This window comes from Zootermopsis nevadensis, unplaced genomic scaffold (genome assembly GCF_977971745.1).
Source record: "Zootermopsis nevadensis isolate Lab colony 2312 unplaced genomic scaffold, Znev_1.0 Znev_ptg000024l, whole genome shotgun sequence".
Lineage (NCBI taxonomy): Eukaryota > Metazoa > Arthropoda > Insecta > Blattodea > Termopsidae > Zootermopsis > Zootermopsis nevadensis.
In genome coordinates, this window is record NW_028259156.1 from 3,239 (window position 1) to 19,589 (window position 16,351).

General features: G+C 38.5%; 1 protein-coding gene across 8 annotated transcripts in view; it reads right to left on the reverse strand.

The window, feature by feature from the left end:
• Window positions 1–203: 203 nt before the first annotated feature.
• LOC110841048 (transcription-associated protein 1-like) overlaps window positions 204–16,351 on the reverse strand; it is a 33,078-nt gene continuing 16,930 nt past the window's right edge. For all 8 annotated transcript variants that reach the window (XM_087354906.1, XM_087354908.1, XM_087354912.1 and 5 more), the window contains one exon: window positions 204–322. Coding sequence is in view for 1 of the 8 variants with exons in the window: in XM_087354912.1 (XP_087211038.1) it covers window positions 285–322 (38 nt within the window). In the remaining 7 variants the exon portion in view is untranslated. The remainder of the gene's footprint in view (window positions 323–16,351) is intronic.

The window sequence follows — 16,351 nt, forward strand, 5'->3', positions numbered from 1 at the left end:
TTGAATTCAGCTAAGACGGGTGAGGCACAGCCCTAAAGAAGACTTGGGACAAGAACTTCTCAAGACTTGCGACAAGATCTTCTCAAGTTTTTCCTAGAATTTTCCGAAATTGTACCAAAAACTAAGTTTTTGGCAAAGTTCGAAGAAATTCTAAGTTCTACCTAGAGTGTATGGAAGGAATTCAGGAATCCTAAATGATAACATTATTCAATAAAAAAAGTCTTTATTATGCAAAAAAATTCTGTTTGTACATCAGTTTACAAAATATAATTCATTCACTTATTTCATCTTCTTAATCTCGACTGGAAAAAAGTATCATCACCTGAACAAAATCAAAAAACAAACATTAATTTCAATCAAAGCAAAGAAAATTAACTGAAAACAAAATAAATATATTCTGAGTAGGACTTCTCAAGACTTGGGACAAGTGACTTCTCAAGACTTGGGACAAGAACTTCTCAAGACTTGGGACAAGTGACTTCTCAAGACTTGGAACAAGAACTTCTCAAGACTTGGGAGGAGTGAGTTCTCAAGACTTGGGACAAGTGACTTCTCAAGACTTGGGACAAGAAATTCTCAAGACTTGGGACTTCTCAAGACTTGGGACAAGAACTTCTCAAGACTTGGGACGAGTGACTTCTCAAGACTTGGAACGAGTGACTTCTCAAGACTTGGGACAAGTGACTTCTCAACACTTGGGACAAGAACTTCTCAAGACTTGGGACGAGTGACTTCTGAAGACTTGGGAGTCTAGTCCTGACAGGGATGGGACAGGTCAAATTTAGAATGAAAATTTTTTGAAATTTTTCGAAAAATCAAAAAACGCTGCAAACCTTCTCAAATGCGCACAAAACCAAAAATTTTCGGAAAATTCGGAAAAAAATTAAATGTTGAAATTTTTCAAAAATTCTTAGTTTTGTGCGCTTTTTGGACGATTTGCCACGTTTTTCGATTTTTCGAAATTTTTCGAAAAAATTGAAATTTCTCAAAGGGGTACCCCTTTGAGAATTTTCAAAAAATTTCGAAATTTAAAAAAAATTAAAAACGACTGCAAATGGCGTGAAACGCGAAGAAAACTAAGAATTTCCGAAGAAATTGAATTCAGCTAAGACAGGTGAGGCACAGCCCTAAACAAGCAGACAAGTCTTGGGACAATAACTTCTCAAGACTTGGGACGAGTGACTTCTCAAGACTTGGGACGAGTGACTTCTCAAGACTTGGGACTTCTCAAGACTTGGGACGAGTGACTTCTCAAGACTTGGGACAAGAACTTCTCAAGACTTGGGACGAGTGACTTCTCAAGACTTGGGACAAGTGACTTCTCAAGACTTGGGACAAGAACTTCTCAAGACTTGGGACGAGTGACTTCTCAAGACTTGGGACAAGAACTTCTCAAGACTTGGGACAAGTGACTTCTCAAGACTTGGGACAAGAACTTCTCAAGACTTGGGACAAGAACTTCTGAAGACTTGGGACAAGAACTTCTCAAGACTTGGGACAAGAACTTCTCAAGACTTGGGACAAGAACTTCTCAAGACTTGGGACAAGAACTTCTCAAGACTTGGGACGAGTGACTTCTCAAGACTTGGGACAAGTGACTTCTCAAGACTTGGGACAAGAACTTCTCAAGACTTGGGACAAGTGACTTCTCAAGACTTGGGACAAGAACTTCTCAAGACTTGGGACAAGTGACTTCTCAAGACTTGGGACAAGTGACTTCTCAAGACTTGGGACAAGAACTTCTCAAGACTTGGGACAAGGACTTCTCAAGACTTGGGACAATAACTTCTCAAGACTTGGGACGAGTGACTTGTCAAGACTTAGGACAAGTGACTTCTCAAGACTTGGGACAAGAACTTCTCAAGACTTGGGACGAGTGACTTCTCAAAACTTGGAACGAGTGACTTCTCAAGACTTGGGACAAGTGACTTCTCAAGACTTGGGACAAGAACTTCTCAAGACTTGGGACAAGTGACTTTTCAAGACTTGGGACAAGAACTTCTCAAGACTTGGGACGAGTGACTTCTCAAAACTTGGAACGAGTGACTTCTCAAGACTTGGGACAAGTGACTTCTCAAGACTTGGGACAAGAACTTCTCAAGACTTGGGACAAGGACTTCTCAAGACTTGGGACAAGTGACTTCTCAAGACTTGGGAGTCTAGTCCTGATAAGGATGGGACAGGTCAAATTTAGAAGGAAAAATTTTCAAATTTTTCGAAAAATCAAAAAACGCTGCAAACCTTCTGAAATGCGCACAAAACCAAAAATTTTCGGAATATTCGGAAAAAAATTAAAAGTTGAAATTTTTCAAAAATTCTTAGTTTTGTGCGCTTTTTGGACGATTTGCCACGTTTTTCGATTTTTCGAAATTTTTCGAAATTTTAAAAAAATTAAAAACGACTGCAAATGGCGCGAAACGCGAAGAAAACTAAGAATTTTCGAAAAAATTTGAATTCAGCTAAGACAGGTGAGGCAGAGCCCTAAACAAGCAGACAAGACTTGGGACAATAACTTCTCAAGACTTGGGACGAGTGACTTGTCAAGACTTGGGACAAGAACTTCTCAAGACTTGGGACAAGAACTTCTCAAGACTTGGGACAAGAACTTCTCAAGACTTGGGACAAGAACTTCTCAAGACTTGGGACAAGAACTTCTCAAGACTTGGGACAAGAACTTCTCAAGACTTGGGACAAGAACTTCTCAAGACTTGGGACGAGTGACTTCTCAAGACTTGGGACAAGTGACTTCTCAAGACTTGGGACAAGTGACTTCTCAAGACTTGGGACAAGAACTTTTCAAGACTTGGGACAAGTGACTTCTCAAGACTTGGGTGTCTAGTCCTGATAGGGATGGGACAGGTCAAATTTAGAAGGAAAGATTTTCAAATTTTTCGAAAAATCAAAAAACGCTGCAAACCTTGTGAAATGCGCACAAAACCAAAAATTTTCGGAAAAAAATTAAAAGTTGAAAATTTTCAAAAATTCTTAGTTTTGTGCGCTTTTTGGACGATTTGCCACGTTTTTCGATTTTTCGAAATTTTTCGAAAAAATTTAAATTTCTCAAAGGGGTACCCCTTTGAGAATTTTCAAAAAATTTCGAAATTTAAAAAAAAATTAAAAACGACTGCAAATGGCGTGAAACGCGAAGAAAACTAAGAATTTTCGAAAAAATTTGAATTCAGCTAAGACAGGTGAGGCACAGCCCTAAACAAGCAGACAAGACTTGGGACAATAACTTCTCAAGACTTGGGACAAGAACTTCTCAAGACTTGGGACAAGAACTTCTCAAGACTTGGGACGAGTGACTTCTCAAGACTTAGGACAAGTGACTTCTCAAGACTTGGGACAAGAACTTCTCAAGACTTGGGACAAGTGACTTCTCAAGAATTGGGACAAGAACTTCTCAAGACTTGGGACGAGTGACTTCTCAAAACTTGGAACGAGTGACTTCTCAAGACCTGGGACAAGTGACTTCTCAAGACTTGGGACAAGAACTTCTCAAGACTTGGGACAAGGACTTCTCAAGACTTGGGACAAGTGACTTCTCAAGACTTGGGAGTCTAGTCCTGATAAGGATGGGACAGGTCAAATTTAGAAGGAAAAATTTTCAAATTTTTCGAAAAATCAAAAAACGCTGCAAACCTTCTGAAATGCGCACAAAACCAAAAATTTTCGGAATATTCGGAAAAAAATTAAAAGTTGAAATTTTTCAAAAATTCTTAGTTTTGTGCGCTTTTTGGACGATTTGCTACGTTTTTCGATTTTTTGAAATTTTTCGAAAAAATTGAAATTTCTCAAAGGGGTACCCCTTTGAGAATTTTCAAAAATTTTCGAAATTTTAAAAAAATTAAAAACGACTGCAAATGGCGCGAAACGCGAAGAAAACTAAGAATTTTCGAAAAAATTTGAATTCAGCTAAGACAGGTGAGGCACAGCCCTAAACAAGCAGACAAGACTTGGGACAATAACTTCTCAAGACTTGGGACGAGTGACTTGTCAAGACTTGGGACAAGAACTTCTCAAGACTTGGGACAAGTGACTTCTCAAGACTTGGGACAAGTGACTTCTCAAGACTTGGGACAAGAACTTCTCAAGACTTGGGACAAGTGACTTCTCAAGACTTGGGACAAGAACTTCTCAAGACTTGGGACAAGGACTTCTCAAGATTTGGGACGAGTGACTTCTCAAGACTTGGGACAAGAACTTCTCAAGACTTGGGACAAGTGACTTCTCAAGACTTGGGACAAGTGACTTCTCAAGACTTGGGACAAGAACTTCTCAAGACTTGGGACAAGTGACTTCTCAAGACTTGGAACAAGAACTTCTTAAGACTTGGGACAAGTGACTTCTCAAGACTTGGGACAAGAACTTCTCAAGACTTGGGACAAGTGACATCTCAAGACTTGGGACGAGTGACTTCTCAAGACTTGGGTGTCTAGTCCTGATAGGGATGGGACAGGTAAAATTTAGAAGGAAAATTTTTCAAATTTTTCGAAAAATCAAAAAACGCTGCAAACCTTCTAAAATGCGCACAAAACCAAAAATTTTCGGAAAATTCGGAAAAAAAAGTAAAAGTTGAAATTTTTCAAAAATTCTTAGTTTTGTGCGCTTTTTGGACGATTTGCCACGTTTTTCGATTTTTCGAAATTTTTCGAAAAAATTGAAATTTCTCAAAGGGGTACCCCTTTGAGAATTTTCAAAATTTTTCGAAATTTTAAAAAAATTACAAACGACTGCAAATGGCGCGAAACGCGAAGAAGACTAAGAATTTTCGAAAAAATTTGAATTCAGCTAAGACAGGTGAGGCACAGCCCTAAACAAGCAGACAAGACTTGGGACAATAACTTCTCAAGACTTGGGACAAGGACTTCTCAAGACTTGGGACAAGAACTTCTCAAGACTTGGGACAAGTGACTTCTCAAGACTTGGGACAAGAACTTCTCAAGACTTGGGACGAGTGACTTCTCAAGACTTGGGACGAGTGACTTCTCAAGACTTGGGACAAGAACTTCTCAAGACTTGGGACAAGTGACTTCTCAAGAATTGGGACAAGTGACTTCTCAAGACTTGGGACAAGTGACTTCTCAAGACTTGGGAGTCTAGTACTGATAGGGATGGGACAGGTCAAATTTAGAAGGAAAAATTTTCAAATTTTTCGAAAAATCAAAAAACGCTGCAAACCTTCTGAAATGCGCACAAAACCAAAAATTTTCGGAAAATTCGGAAAAAAATTAAAAGTTGAAATTTTTCAAAAATTCTTAGTTTTGTGCGCTTTTTGGACGATTTGCCACGTTTTTCGATTTTTCGAAAAAATTGAAATTTCAAAATTTTTCGAAATTTTAAAAAAATTAAAAACGACTGCAAATGGCGCGAAACGCGAAGAAAACTAAGAATTTTCGAAAAAATTTGAATTCAGCTAAGACAGGTGAGGCACAGCCCTAAACAAGCAGACAAGACTTGGGACAATAACTTCTCAAGACTTGGGACGAGTGACTTCTCAAGACTTGGGACGAGTGACTTCTCAAGACTTGGGACGAGTGACTTCTCAAGACTTGGGACGAGTGACTTCTCAAGACTTGGGACAAGAGACTTCTCAAGACTTGGGACAAGGACTTCTCAAGACTTGGGACAAGTGACTTCTCAAGACTTGGGACAAGAACTTCTCAAGACTTGGGACGAGTGACTTCTCAAGACTTGGGACGAATGACTTCTCAAGACTTGGGACAAGTGACTTCTCAAGACTTGGGACAAGAACTTCTCAAGACTTGGGACAAGGATTTCTCAAGACTTGGGACAAGTGACTTCTCAAGACTTGGGACAAGAACTTCTCAAGACTTGGGACAAGGACTTCTCAAGACTTGGGACAAGTGACTTCTCAAGACTTGGGAGTCTAGTCCTGAAGAGGATGGGACAGGTCAAATTTAGAAGGAAAAATTTTCAAATTTTTCGAAAAATCAAAAAACGCTGCAAACCTTCTGAAATGCGCACAAGACCAAAAATTTTCGGAAAATTCGGAAAAAAATTAAAAGTTGAAAATTTTCAAAAATTCTTAGTTTTGTGCGCTTTTTGGACGATTTGCCACGTTTTTCGATTTTTCGAAATTTTTCGAAAAAATTGAAATTTCTCAAAGGGGTACCCTTTTGAGAATTTTCAAAATTTTTCGAAATTTAAAAAAAATTAAAAACGACTGCAAATGGCGTGAAACGCGAAGAAAACTAAGAATTTCCGAAGAAATTGAATTCAGCTAAGACAGGTGAGGCACAGCCCTAAACAAGCAGACAAGTCTTGGGACAATAACTTCTCAAGACTTGGGACGAGTGACTTCTCAAGACTTGGGACGAGTGACTTCTCAAGACTTGGGACGAGTGACTTCTCAAGACTTGGGACGAGTGACTTCTCAAGACTTGGGACAAGAACTTCTTAAGACTTGGGACGAGTGACTTCTCAAGACTTGGGACGAGTGACTTCTCAAGACTTGGGACAAGTGACTTCTCAAGACTTGGGACAAGAACTTCTCAAGACTTGGGACAAGGACTTCTCAAGACTTGGGACAAGTGACTTCTCAAGACTTGGGAGTCTAGTCCTGATAAGGATGGGACAGGTCAAATTTAGAAGGAAAAATTTTCAAATTTTTCGAAAAATCAAAAAACGATGCAAACCTTCTGAAATGCGCACAAAACCAAAAATTTTCTGAAAATTCGGAAAAAAATTAAAAGTTGAAATTTTTCAAAAATTCTTAGTTTTGTGCGCTTTTTGGACGATTTGCCACGTTTTTCAATTTTTCGAAATTTTTCGAAAAAATTGAAATTTCTCAAAGGGGTACCCCTTTGAGAATTGTCAAAAATTTTCGAAATTTTAAAAAAATTAAAAACGACTGCAAATGGCGCGAAACGCGAAGAAAACTAAGAATTTTCGAAAAAATTTGAATTCAGCTAAGACAGGTGAGGCACAGCCCTAAACAAGCAGACAAGACTTGGGACAATAACTTCTCAAGACTTAGGACGAGTGACTTGTCAAGACTTGGGACAAGAACTTCTCAAGACTTGGGACAAGAACTTCTCAAAACTTGGGACGAGTGACTTCTCAAGACTTGGGACAAGAACTTCTCAAGACTTGGGACAAGAACTTCTCAAGACTTGGGACAAGTGACTTCTCAAGACTTGGGACAAGAACTTCTCAAGACTTGGGACAAGAACTTCTCAAGACTTGGGACGAGTGACTTCTCAAGACTTGGGACGAGTGACTTCTCAAGACTTGGGACAAGTGACTTCTCAAGACTTGGGACAAGAACTTCTCAAGACTTGGGACAAGAACTTCTCAAGACTTGGGACGAGTGACTTCTCAAGACTTGGGACGAGTGACTTCTCAAGACTTGGGACAAGTGACTTCTCAAGACTTGGGTGTCTAGTCCTGATAGGGATGGGACAGGTCAAATTTAGAAGGAAAAATTTTCAAATTTTTCGAAAAATCAAAAAACGCTGCAAACCTTCTGAAATGCGCACAAAACCAAAAATTTTCGGAAAATTTGGAAAAAAATTAAAACTTGAAAATTTTCAAAAATTCTTAGTTTTGTGCGCTTTTTTGGACGATTTGCCACGTTTTTCGATTTTTCGAAAAAATTGAAATTTCTCAAAGGGGTACCCCTTTGAGAATTTTCAAAATTTTTCGAAATTTTAAAAAAATTAAAAACGACTGCAAATGGCGTGAAACGCGAAGAAAACTAAGAATTTTCGAAAAAAATTGAATTCAGCTAAGACAGGTGAGGCACAGCCCTAAACAAGCAGACAAGACTTGGGACAATAACTTCTCAAGACTTGGGACGAGTGACTTCTCAAGACTTAGGACAAGTGACTTCTCAAGACTTGGGACAAGAACTTCTCAAGACTTGGGACAAGTGACTTCTCAACACTTGGGACAAGAACTTCTTAAGACTTGGGACGAGTGACTTCTCAAGACTTGGGACGAGTGACTTCTCAAGACTTGGGACAAGTGACTTCTCAAGACTTGGGACAAGAACTTCTCAAGACTTGGGACAAGGACTTCTCAAGACTTGGGACAAGTGACTTCTCAAGACTTGGGAGTCTAGTCCTGATAAGGATGGGACAGGTCAAATTTAGAAGGAAAAATTTTCAAATTTTTCGAAAAATCAAAAAACGATGCAAACCTTCTGAAATGCGCACAAAACCAAAAATTTTCTGAAAATTCGGAAAAAAATTAAAAGTTGAAATTTTTCAAAAATTCTTAGTTTTGTGCGCTTTTTGGACGATTTGCCACGTTTTTCAATTTTTCGAAATTTTTCGAAAAAATTGAAATTTCTCAAAGGGGTACCCCTTTGAGAATTGTCAAAAATTTTCGAAATTTTAAAAAAATTAAAAACGACTGCAAATGGCGCGAAACGCGAAGAAAACTAAGAATTTTCGAAAAAATTTGAATTCAGCTAAGACAGGTGAGGCACAGCCCTAAACAAGCAGACAAGACTTGGGACAATAACTTCTCAAGACTTAGGACGAGTGACTTGTCAAGACTTGGGACAAGAACTTCTCAAGACTTGGGACAAGAACTTCTCAAAACTTGGGACGAGTGACTTCTCAAGACTTGGGACAAGAACTTCTCAAGACTTGGGACAAGAACTTCTCAAGACTTGGGACAAGTGACTTCTCAAGACTTGGGACAAGAACTTCTCAAGACTTGGGACAAGAACTTCTCAAGACTTGGGACGAGTGACTTCTCAAGACTTGGGACGAGTGACTTCTCAAGACTTGGGACAAGTGACTTCTCAAGACTTGGGACAAGAACTTCTCAACACTTGGGACAAGAACTTCTCAAGACTTGGGACGAGTGACTTCTCAAGACTTGGGACGAGTGACTTCTCAAGACTTGGGACAAGTGACTTCTCAAGACTTGGGTGTCTAGTCCTGATAGGGATGGGACAGGTCAAATTTAGAAGGAAAAATTTTCAAATTTTTCGAAAAATCAAAAAACGCTGCAAACCTTCTGAAATGCGCACAAAACCAAAAATTTTCGGAAAATTTGGAAAAAAATTAAAACTTGAAAATTTTCAAAAATTCTTAGTTTTGTGCGCTTTTTTGGACGATTTGCCACGTTTTTCGATTTTTCGAAAAAATTGAAATTTCTCAAAGGGGTACCCCTTTGAGAATTTTCAAAATTTTTCGAAATTTTAAAAAAATTAAAAACGACTGCAAATGGCGTGAAACGCGAAGAAAACTAAGAATTTTCGAAAAAAATTGAATTCAGCTAAGACAGGTGAGGCACAGCCCTAAACAAGCAGACAAGACTTGGGACAATAACTTCTCAAGACTTGGGACGAGTGACTTCTCAAGACTTAGGACAAGTGACTTCTCAAGACTTGGGACAAGAACTTCTCAAGACTTGGGACAAGTGACTTCTCAACACTTGGGACAAGAACTTCTTAAGACTTGGGACGAGTGACTTCTCAAGACTTGGGACGAGTGACTTCTCAAGACTTGGGACAAGTGACTTCTCAAGACTTGGGACAAGAACTTCTCAAGACTTGGGACAAGGACTTCTCAAGACTTGGGACAAGTGACTTCTCAAGACTTGGGAGTCTAGTCCTGATAAGGATGGGACAGGTCAAATTTAGAAGGAAAAATTTTCAAATTTTTCGAAAAATCAAAAAACGATGCAAACCTTCTGAAATGCGCACAAAACCAAAAATTTTCTGAAAATTCGGAAAAAAATTAAAAGTTGAAATTTTTCAAAAATTCTTAGTTTTGTGCGCTTTTTGGACGATTTGCCACGTTTTTCGATTTTTCGAAATTTTTGGAAAAAATTGAAATTTCTCAAAGGGGTACCCCTTTGAGAATTTTCAAAAATTTTCGAAATTTTAAAAAAATTAAAAACGACTGCAAATGGCGCGAAACGCGAAGAAAACTAAGAATTTTCGAAAAAATTTGAATTCAGCTAAGACAGGTGAGGCACAGCCCTAAACAAGCAGACAAGACTTGGGACAATAACTTCTCAAGACTTGGGACAAGTGACTTCTCAAGACTTGGGACAAGAACTTCTCAAGACTTGGGACAAGAACTTCTCAAGACTTGGGACGAGTGACTTCTCAAGACTTGGGACAAGTGACTTCTCAAGACTTGGGTGTCTAGTCCTGATAGGGCTGGGACAGGTCAAATTTAGAAGGAAAAATTTTCAAATTTTTCGAAAAATCAAAAAACGCTGCAAACCTTCTGAAATGCGCACAAAACCAAAAATTTTCGGAAAATTCGGAAAAAACTTAAAAGTTGAAATTTTTCAAAAATTCTTAGTTTTGTGCGCTTTTTGGACGATTTGCCACGTTTTTCGATTTTTCGAAAAAATTGAAATTTCTCAAAGGGGTACCCCTTTGAGAATTTTCAAAATTTTTCGAAATTTTAAAAAAATTAAAAACGACTGCAAATGGCGTGAAACGCGAAGAAAACTAAGAATTTTCGAAAAAAATTGAATTCAGCTAAGACAGGTGAGGCACAGCCCTAAACAAGCAGACAAGACTTGGGACAAGGACTTCTCAAGACTTGGGACAAGAACTTCTCAAGACTTGGGACAAGAACTTCTCAAGACTTGGGACGAGTGACTTCTCAAGACTTAGGACAAGTGACTTCTCAAGACTTGGGACAAGAACTTCTCAGGACTTGGGACAAGTGAATTCTCAACACTTGGGACAAGAACTTCTTAAGACTTGGGGCGAGTGACTTCTCAAGACTTGGGACGAGTGACTTCTCAAGACTTGGGACAAGTGACTTCTCAAGACTTGGGACAAGAACTTCTCAAGACTTGGGACAAGGACTTCTCAAGACTTGGGACAAGTGACTTCTCAAGACTTGGGAGTCTAGTCCTGATAAGGATGGGACAGGTCAAATTTAGAAGGAAAAATTTTCAAATTTTTCGAAAAATCAAAAAACGCTGCAAACCTTCTGAAATGCGCACGAAACCAAAAATTTTCTGAAAATTCGGAAAAAAATTAAAAGTTGAAATTTTTCAAAAATTCTTAGTTTTGTGCGCTTTTTGGACGATTTGCCACGTTTTTCAATTTTTCGAAATTTTTCGAAAAAATTGAAATTTCTCAAAGGGGTACCCCTTTGAGAATTTTCAAAAATTTTCGAAATTTTAAAAAAATTAAAAACGACTGCAAATGGCGCGAAACGCGAAGAAAACTAAGAATTTTCGAAAAAATTTGAATTCAGCTAAGACAGGTGAGGCACAGCCCTAAACAAGCAGACAAGACTTGGGACAATAACTTCTCAAGACTTGGGACGAGTGACTTGTCAAGACTTGGGACAAGAACTTCTCAAGACTTGGGACAAGAACTTCTCAAAACTTGGGACGAGTGACTTCTCAAGACTTGGGACAAGAACTTCTCAAGACTTGGGACAAGTGACTTCTCAAGACTTGGGACAAGAACTTCTCAAGACTTGGGACAAGAACTTCTCAAGACTTGGGACAAGAACTTCTCAAGACTTGGGACAAGTGACTTCTCAAGACTTGGGACAAGAACTTCTCAAGACTTGGGACGAGTGACTTCTCAAGACTTGGGACAAGTGACTTCTCAAGACTTGGGTGTCTAGTCCTGATAGGGATGGGACAGGTCAAATTTAGAAGGAAAAATTTTCAAATTTTTCGAAAAATCAAAAAACGCTGCAAACCTTCTGAAATGCGCACAAAACCAAAAATTTTCTGAAAATTCGGAAAAAAATTAAAAGTTGAAATTTTTCAAAAATTCTTAGTTTTGTGCGCTTTTTGGACGATTTGCCACGTTTTTCAATTTTTCGAAATTTTTCGAAAAAATTGAAATTTCTCAAAGGGGTACCCCTTTGAGAATTGTCAAAAATTTTCGAAATTTTAAAAAAATTAAAAACGACTGCAAATGGCGCGAAACGCGAAGAAAACTAAGAATTTTCGAAAAAATTTGAATTCAGCTAAGACAGGTGAGGCACAGCCCTAAACAAGCAGACAAGACTTGGGACAATAACTTCTCAAGACTTGGGACGAGTGACTTCTCAAGACTTAGGACAAGTGACTTCTCAAGACTTGGGACAAGAACTTCTCAAGACTTGGGACAAGTGACTTCTCAACACTTGGGACAAGAACTTCTTAAGACTTGGGACGAGTGACTTCTCAAGACTTGGGACGAGTGACTTCTCAAGACTTGGGACAAGTGACTTCTCAAGACTTGGGACAAGAACTTCTCAAGACTTGGGACAAGGACTTCTCAAGACTTGGGACAAGTGACTTCTCAAGACTTGGGAGTCTAGTCCTGATAAGGATGGGACAGGTCAAATTTAGAAGGAAAAATTTTCAAATTTTTCGAAAAATCAAAAAACGATGCAAACCTTCTGAAATGCGCACAAAACCAAAAATTTTCTGAAAATTCGGAAAAAAATTAAAAGTTGAAATTTTTCAAAAATTCTTAGTTTTGTGCGCTTTTTGGACGATTTGCCACGTTTTTCGATTTTTCGAAATTTTTGGAAAAAATTGAAATTTCTCAAAGGGGTACCCCTTTGAGAATTTTCAAAAATTTTCGAAATTTTAAAAAAATTAAAAACGACTGCAAATGGCGCGAAACGCGAAGAAAACTAAGAATTTTCGAAAAAATTTGAATTCAGCTAAGACAGGTGAGGCACAGCCCTAAACAAGCAGACAAGACTTGGGACAATAACTTCTCAAGACTTGGGACAAGTGACTTCTCAAGACTTGGGACAAGAACTTCTCAAGACTTGGGACAAGAACTTCTCAAGACTTGGGACGAGTGACTTCTCAAGACTTGGGACAAGTGACTTCTCAAGACTTGGGTGTCTAGTCCTGATAGGGCTGGGACAGGTCAAATTTAGAAGGAAAAATTTTCAAATTTTTCGAAAAATCAAAAAACGCTGCAAACCTTCTGAAATGCGCACAAAACCAAAAATTTTCGGAAAATTCGGAAAAAACTTAAAAGTTGAAATTTTTCAAAAATTCTTAGTTTTGTGCGCTTTTTGGACGATTTGCCACGTTTTTCGATTTTTCGAAAAAATTGAAATTTCTCAAAGGGGTACCCCTTTGAGAATTTTCAAAATTTTTCGAAATTTTAAAAAAATTAAAAACGACTGCAAATGGCGTGAAACGCGAAGAAAACTAAGAATTTTCGAAAAAAATTGAATTCAGCTAAGACAGGTGAGGCACAGCCCTAAACAAGCAGACAAGACTTGGGACAAGGACTTCTCAAGACTTGGGACAAGAACTTCTCAAGACTTGGGACAAGAACTTCTCAAGACTTGGGACGAGTGACTTCTCAAGACTTAGGACAAGTGACTTCTCAAGACTTGGGACAAGAACTTCTCAGGACTTGGGACAAGTGAATTCTCAACACTTGGGACAAGAACTTCTTAAGACTTGGGGCGAGTGACTTCTCAAGACTTGGGACGAGTGACTTCTCAAGACTTGGGACAAGTGACTTCTCAAGACTTGGGACAAGAACTTCTCAAGACTTGGGACAAGGACTTCTCAAGACTTGGGACAAGTGACTTCTCAAGACTTGGGAGTCTAGTCCTGATAAGGATGGGACAGGTCAAATTTAGAAGGAAAAATTTTCAAATTTTTCGAAAAATCAAAAAACGCTGCAAACCTTCTGAAATGCGCACGAAACCAAAAATTTTCTGAAAATTCGGAAAAAAATTAAAAGTTGAAATTTTTCAAAAATTCTTAGTTTTGTGCGCTTTTTGGACGATTTGCCACGTTTTTCAATTTTTCGAAATTTTTCGAAAAAATTGAAATTTCTCAAAGGGGTACCCCTTTGAGAATTTTCAAAAATTTTCGAAATTTTAAAAAAATTAAAAACGACTGCAAATGGCGCGAAACGCGAAGAAAACTAAGAATTTTCGAAAAAATTTGAATTCAGCTAAGACAGGTGAGGCACAGCCCTAAACAAGCAGACAAGACTTGGGACAATAACTTCTCAAGACTTGGGACGAGTGACTTGTCAAGACTTGGGACAAGAACTTCTCAAGACTTGGGACAAGAACTTCTCAAAACTTGGGACGAGTGACTTCTCAAGACTTGGGACAAGAACTTCTCAAGACTTGGGACAAGTGACTTCTCAAGACTTGGGACAAGAACTTCTCAAGACTTGGGACAAGAACTTCTCAAGACTTGGGACAAGAACTTCTCAAGACTTGGGACAAGTGACTTCTCAAGACTTGGGACAAGAACTTCTCAAGACTTGGGACGAGTGACTTCTCAAGACTTGGGACAAGTGACTTCTCAAGACTTGGGTGTCTAGTCCTGATAGGGATGGGACAGGTCAAATTTAGAAGGAAAAATTTTCAAATTTTTCGAAAAATCAAAAAACGCTGCAAACCTTCTGAAATGCGCACAAAACCAAAAATTTTCTGAAAATTCGGAAAAAAATTAAAAGTTGAAATTTTTCAAAAATTCTTAGTTTTGTGCGCTTTTTGGACGATTTGCCACGTTTTTCAATTTTTCGAAATTTTTCGAAAAAATTGAAATTTCTCAAAGGGGTACCCCTTTGAGAATTGTCAAAAATTTTCGAAATTTTAAAAAAATTAAAAACGACTGCAAATGGCGCGAAACGCGAAGAAAACTAAGAATTTTCGAAAAAATTTGAATTCAGCTAAGACAGGTGAGGCACAGCCCTAAACAAGCAGACAAGACTTGGGACAATAACTTCTCAAGACTTAGGACGAGTGACTTGTCAAGACTTGGGACAAGAACTTCTCAAGACTTGGGACAAGAACTTCTCAAAACTTGGGACGAGTGACTTCTCAAGACTTGGGACAAGAACTTCTCAAGACTTGGGACAAGTGACTTCTCAAGACTTGGGACAAGAACTTCTCAAGACTTGGGACAAGAACTTCTCAAGACTTGGGACAAGTGACTTCTCAAGACTTGGGACAAGTGACTTCTCAAGACTTGGGACAAGAACTTCTCAAGACTTGGGACGAGTGACTTCTCAAGACTTGGGACAAGTGACTTCTCAAGACTTGGGTGTCTAGTCCTGATAGGGATGGGACAGGTCAAATTTAGAAGGAAAAATTTTCAAATTTTTCGAAAAATCAAAAAACGCTGCAAACCTTCTGAAATGCGCACAAAACCAAAAATTTTCTGAAAATTCGGAAAAAAATTAAAAGTTTAAATTTTTCAAAAATTCTTAGTTTTGTGCGCTTTTTGGACGATTTGCCACGTTTTTCGATTTTTCGAAATTTTTGGAAAAAATTGAAATTTCTCAAAGGGGTACCCCTTTCAGAATTTTCAAAAATTTTCGAAATTTTAAAAAAATTAAAAACGACTGCAAATGGCGCGAAACGCGAAGAAAACTAAGAATTTTCGAAAAAATTTGAATTCAGCTAAGACAGGTGAGGCACAGCCCTAAACAAGCAGACAAGACTTGGGACAATAACTTCTCAAGACTTGGGACGAGTGACTTGTCAAGACTTGGGACAAGAACTTCTCAAGACTTGGGACAAGAACTTCTCAAAACTTGGGACGAGTGACTTCTCAAGACTTGGGACAAGAACTTCTCAAGACTTGGGACAAGTGACTTCTCAAGACTTGGGACAAGAACTTCTCAAGACTTGGGACAAGAACTTCTCAAGACTTGGGACGAGTGACTTCTCAAGACTTGGGACAAGTGACTTCTCAAGACTTGGGTGTCTAGTCCTGATAGGGATGGGACAGGTCAAATTTAGAAGGAAAAATTTTCAAATTTTTCGAAAAATCAAAAAACGCTGCAAACCTTCTGAAATGCGCACAAAACCAAAAATTTTCGGAAAATTTGGAAAAAAATTAAAACTTGAAAATTTTCAAAAATTCTTAGTTTTGTGCGCTTTTTGGACGATTTGCCACGTTTTTCGATTTTTCGAAAAAATTGAAATTTCTCAAAGGGGTACCCCTTTGAGAATTTTCAAAATTTTTCGAAATTTTAAAAAAATTAAAAACGACTGCAAATGGCGTGAAACGCGAAGAAAACTAAGAATTTTCGAAAAAAATTGAATTCAGCTAAGACAGGTGAGGCACAGCCCTAAACAAGCAGACAAGACTTGGGACAATAACTTCTCAAGACTTGGGACGAGTGACTTCTCAAGACTTAGGACAAGTGACTTCTCAAGACTTGGGACAAGAACTTCTCAAGACTTGGGACAAGTGACTTCTCAACACTTGGGACAAGAACTTCTTAAGACTTGGGACGAGTGACTTCTCAAGACTTGGGACGAGTGACTTCTCAAGACTTGGGACAAGTGACTTCTCAAGACTTGGGACAAGAACTTCTCAAGACTTGGGACAAGGACTTCTCAAGACTTGGGACAAGTGACTTCTCAAGACTTGGGAGTCTAGT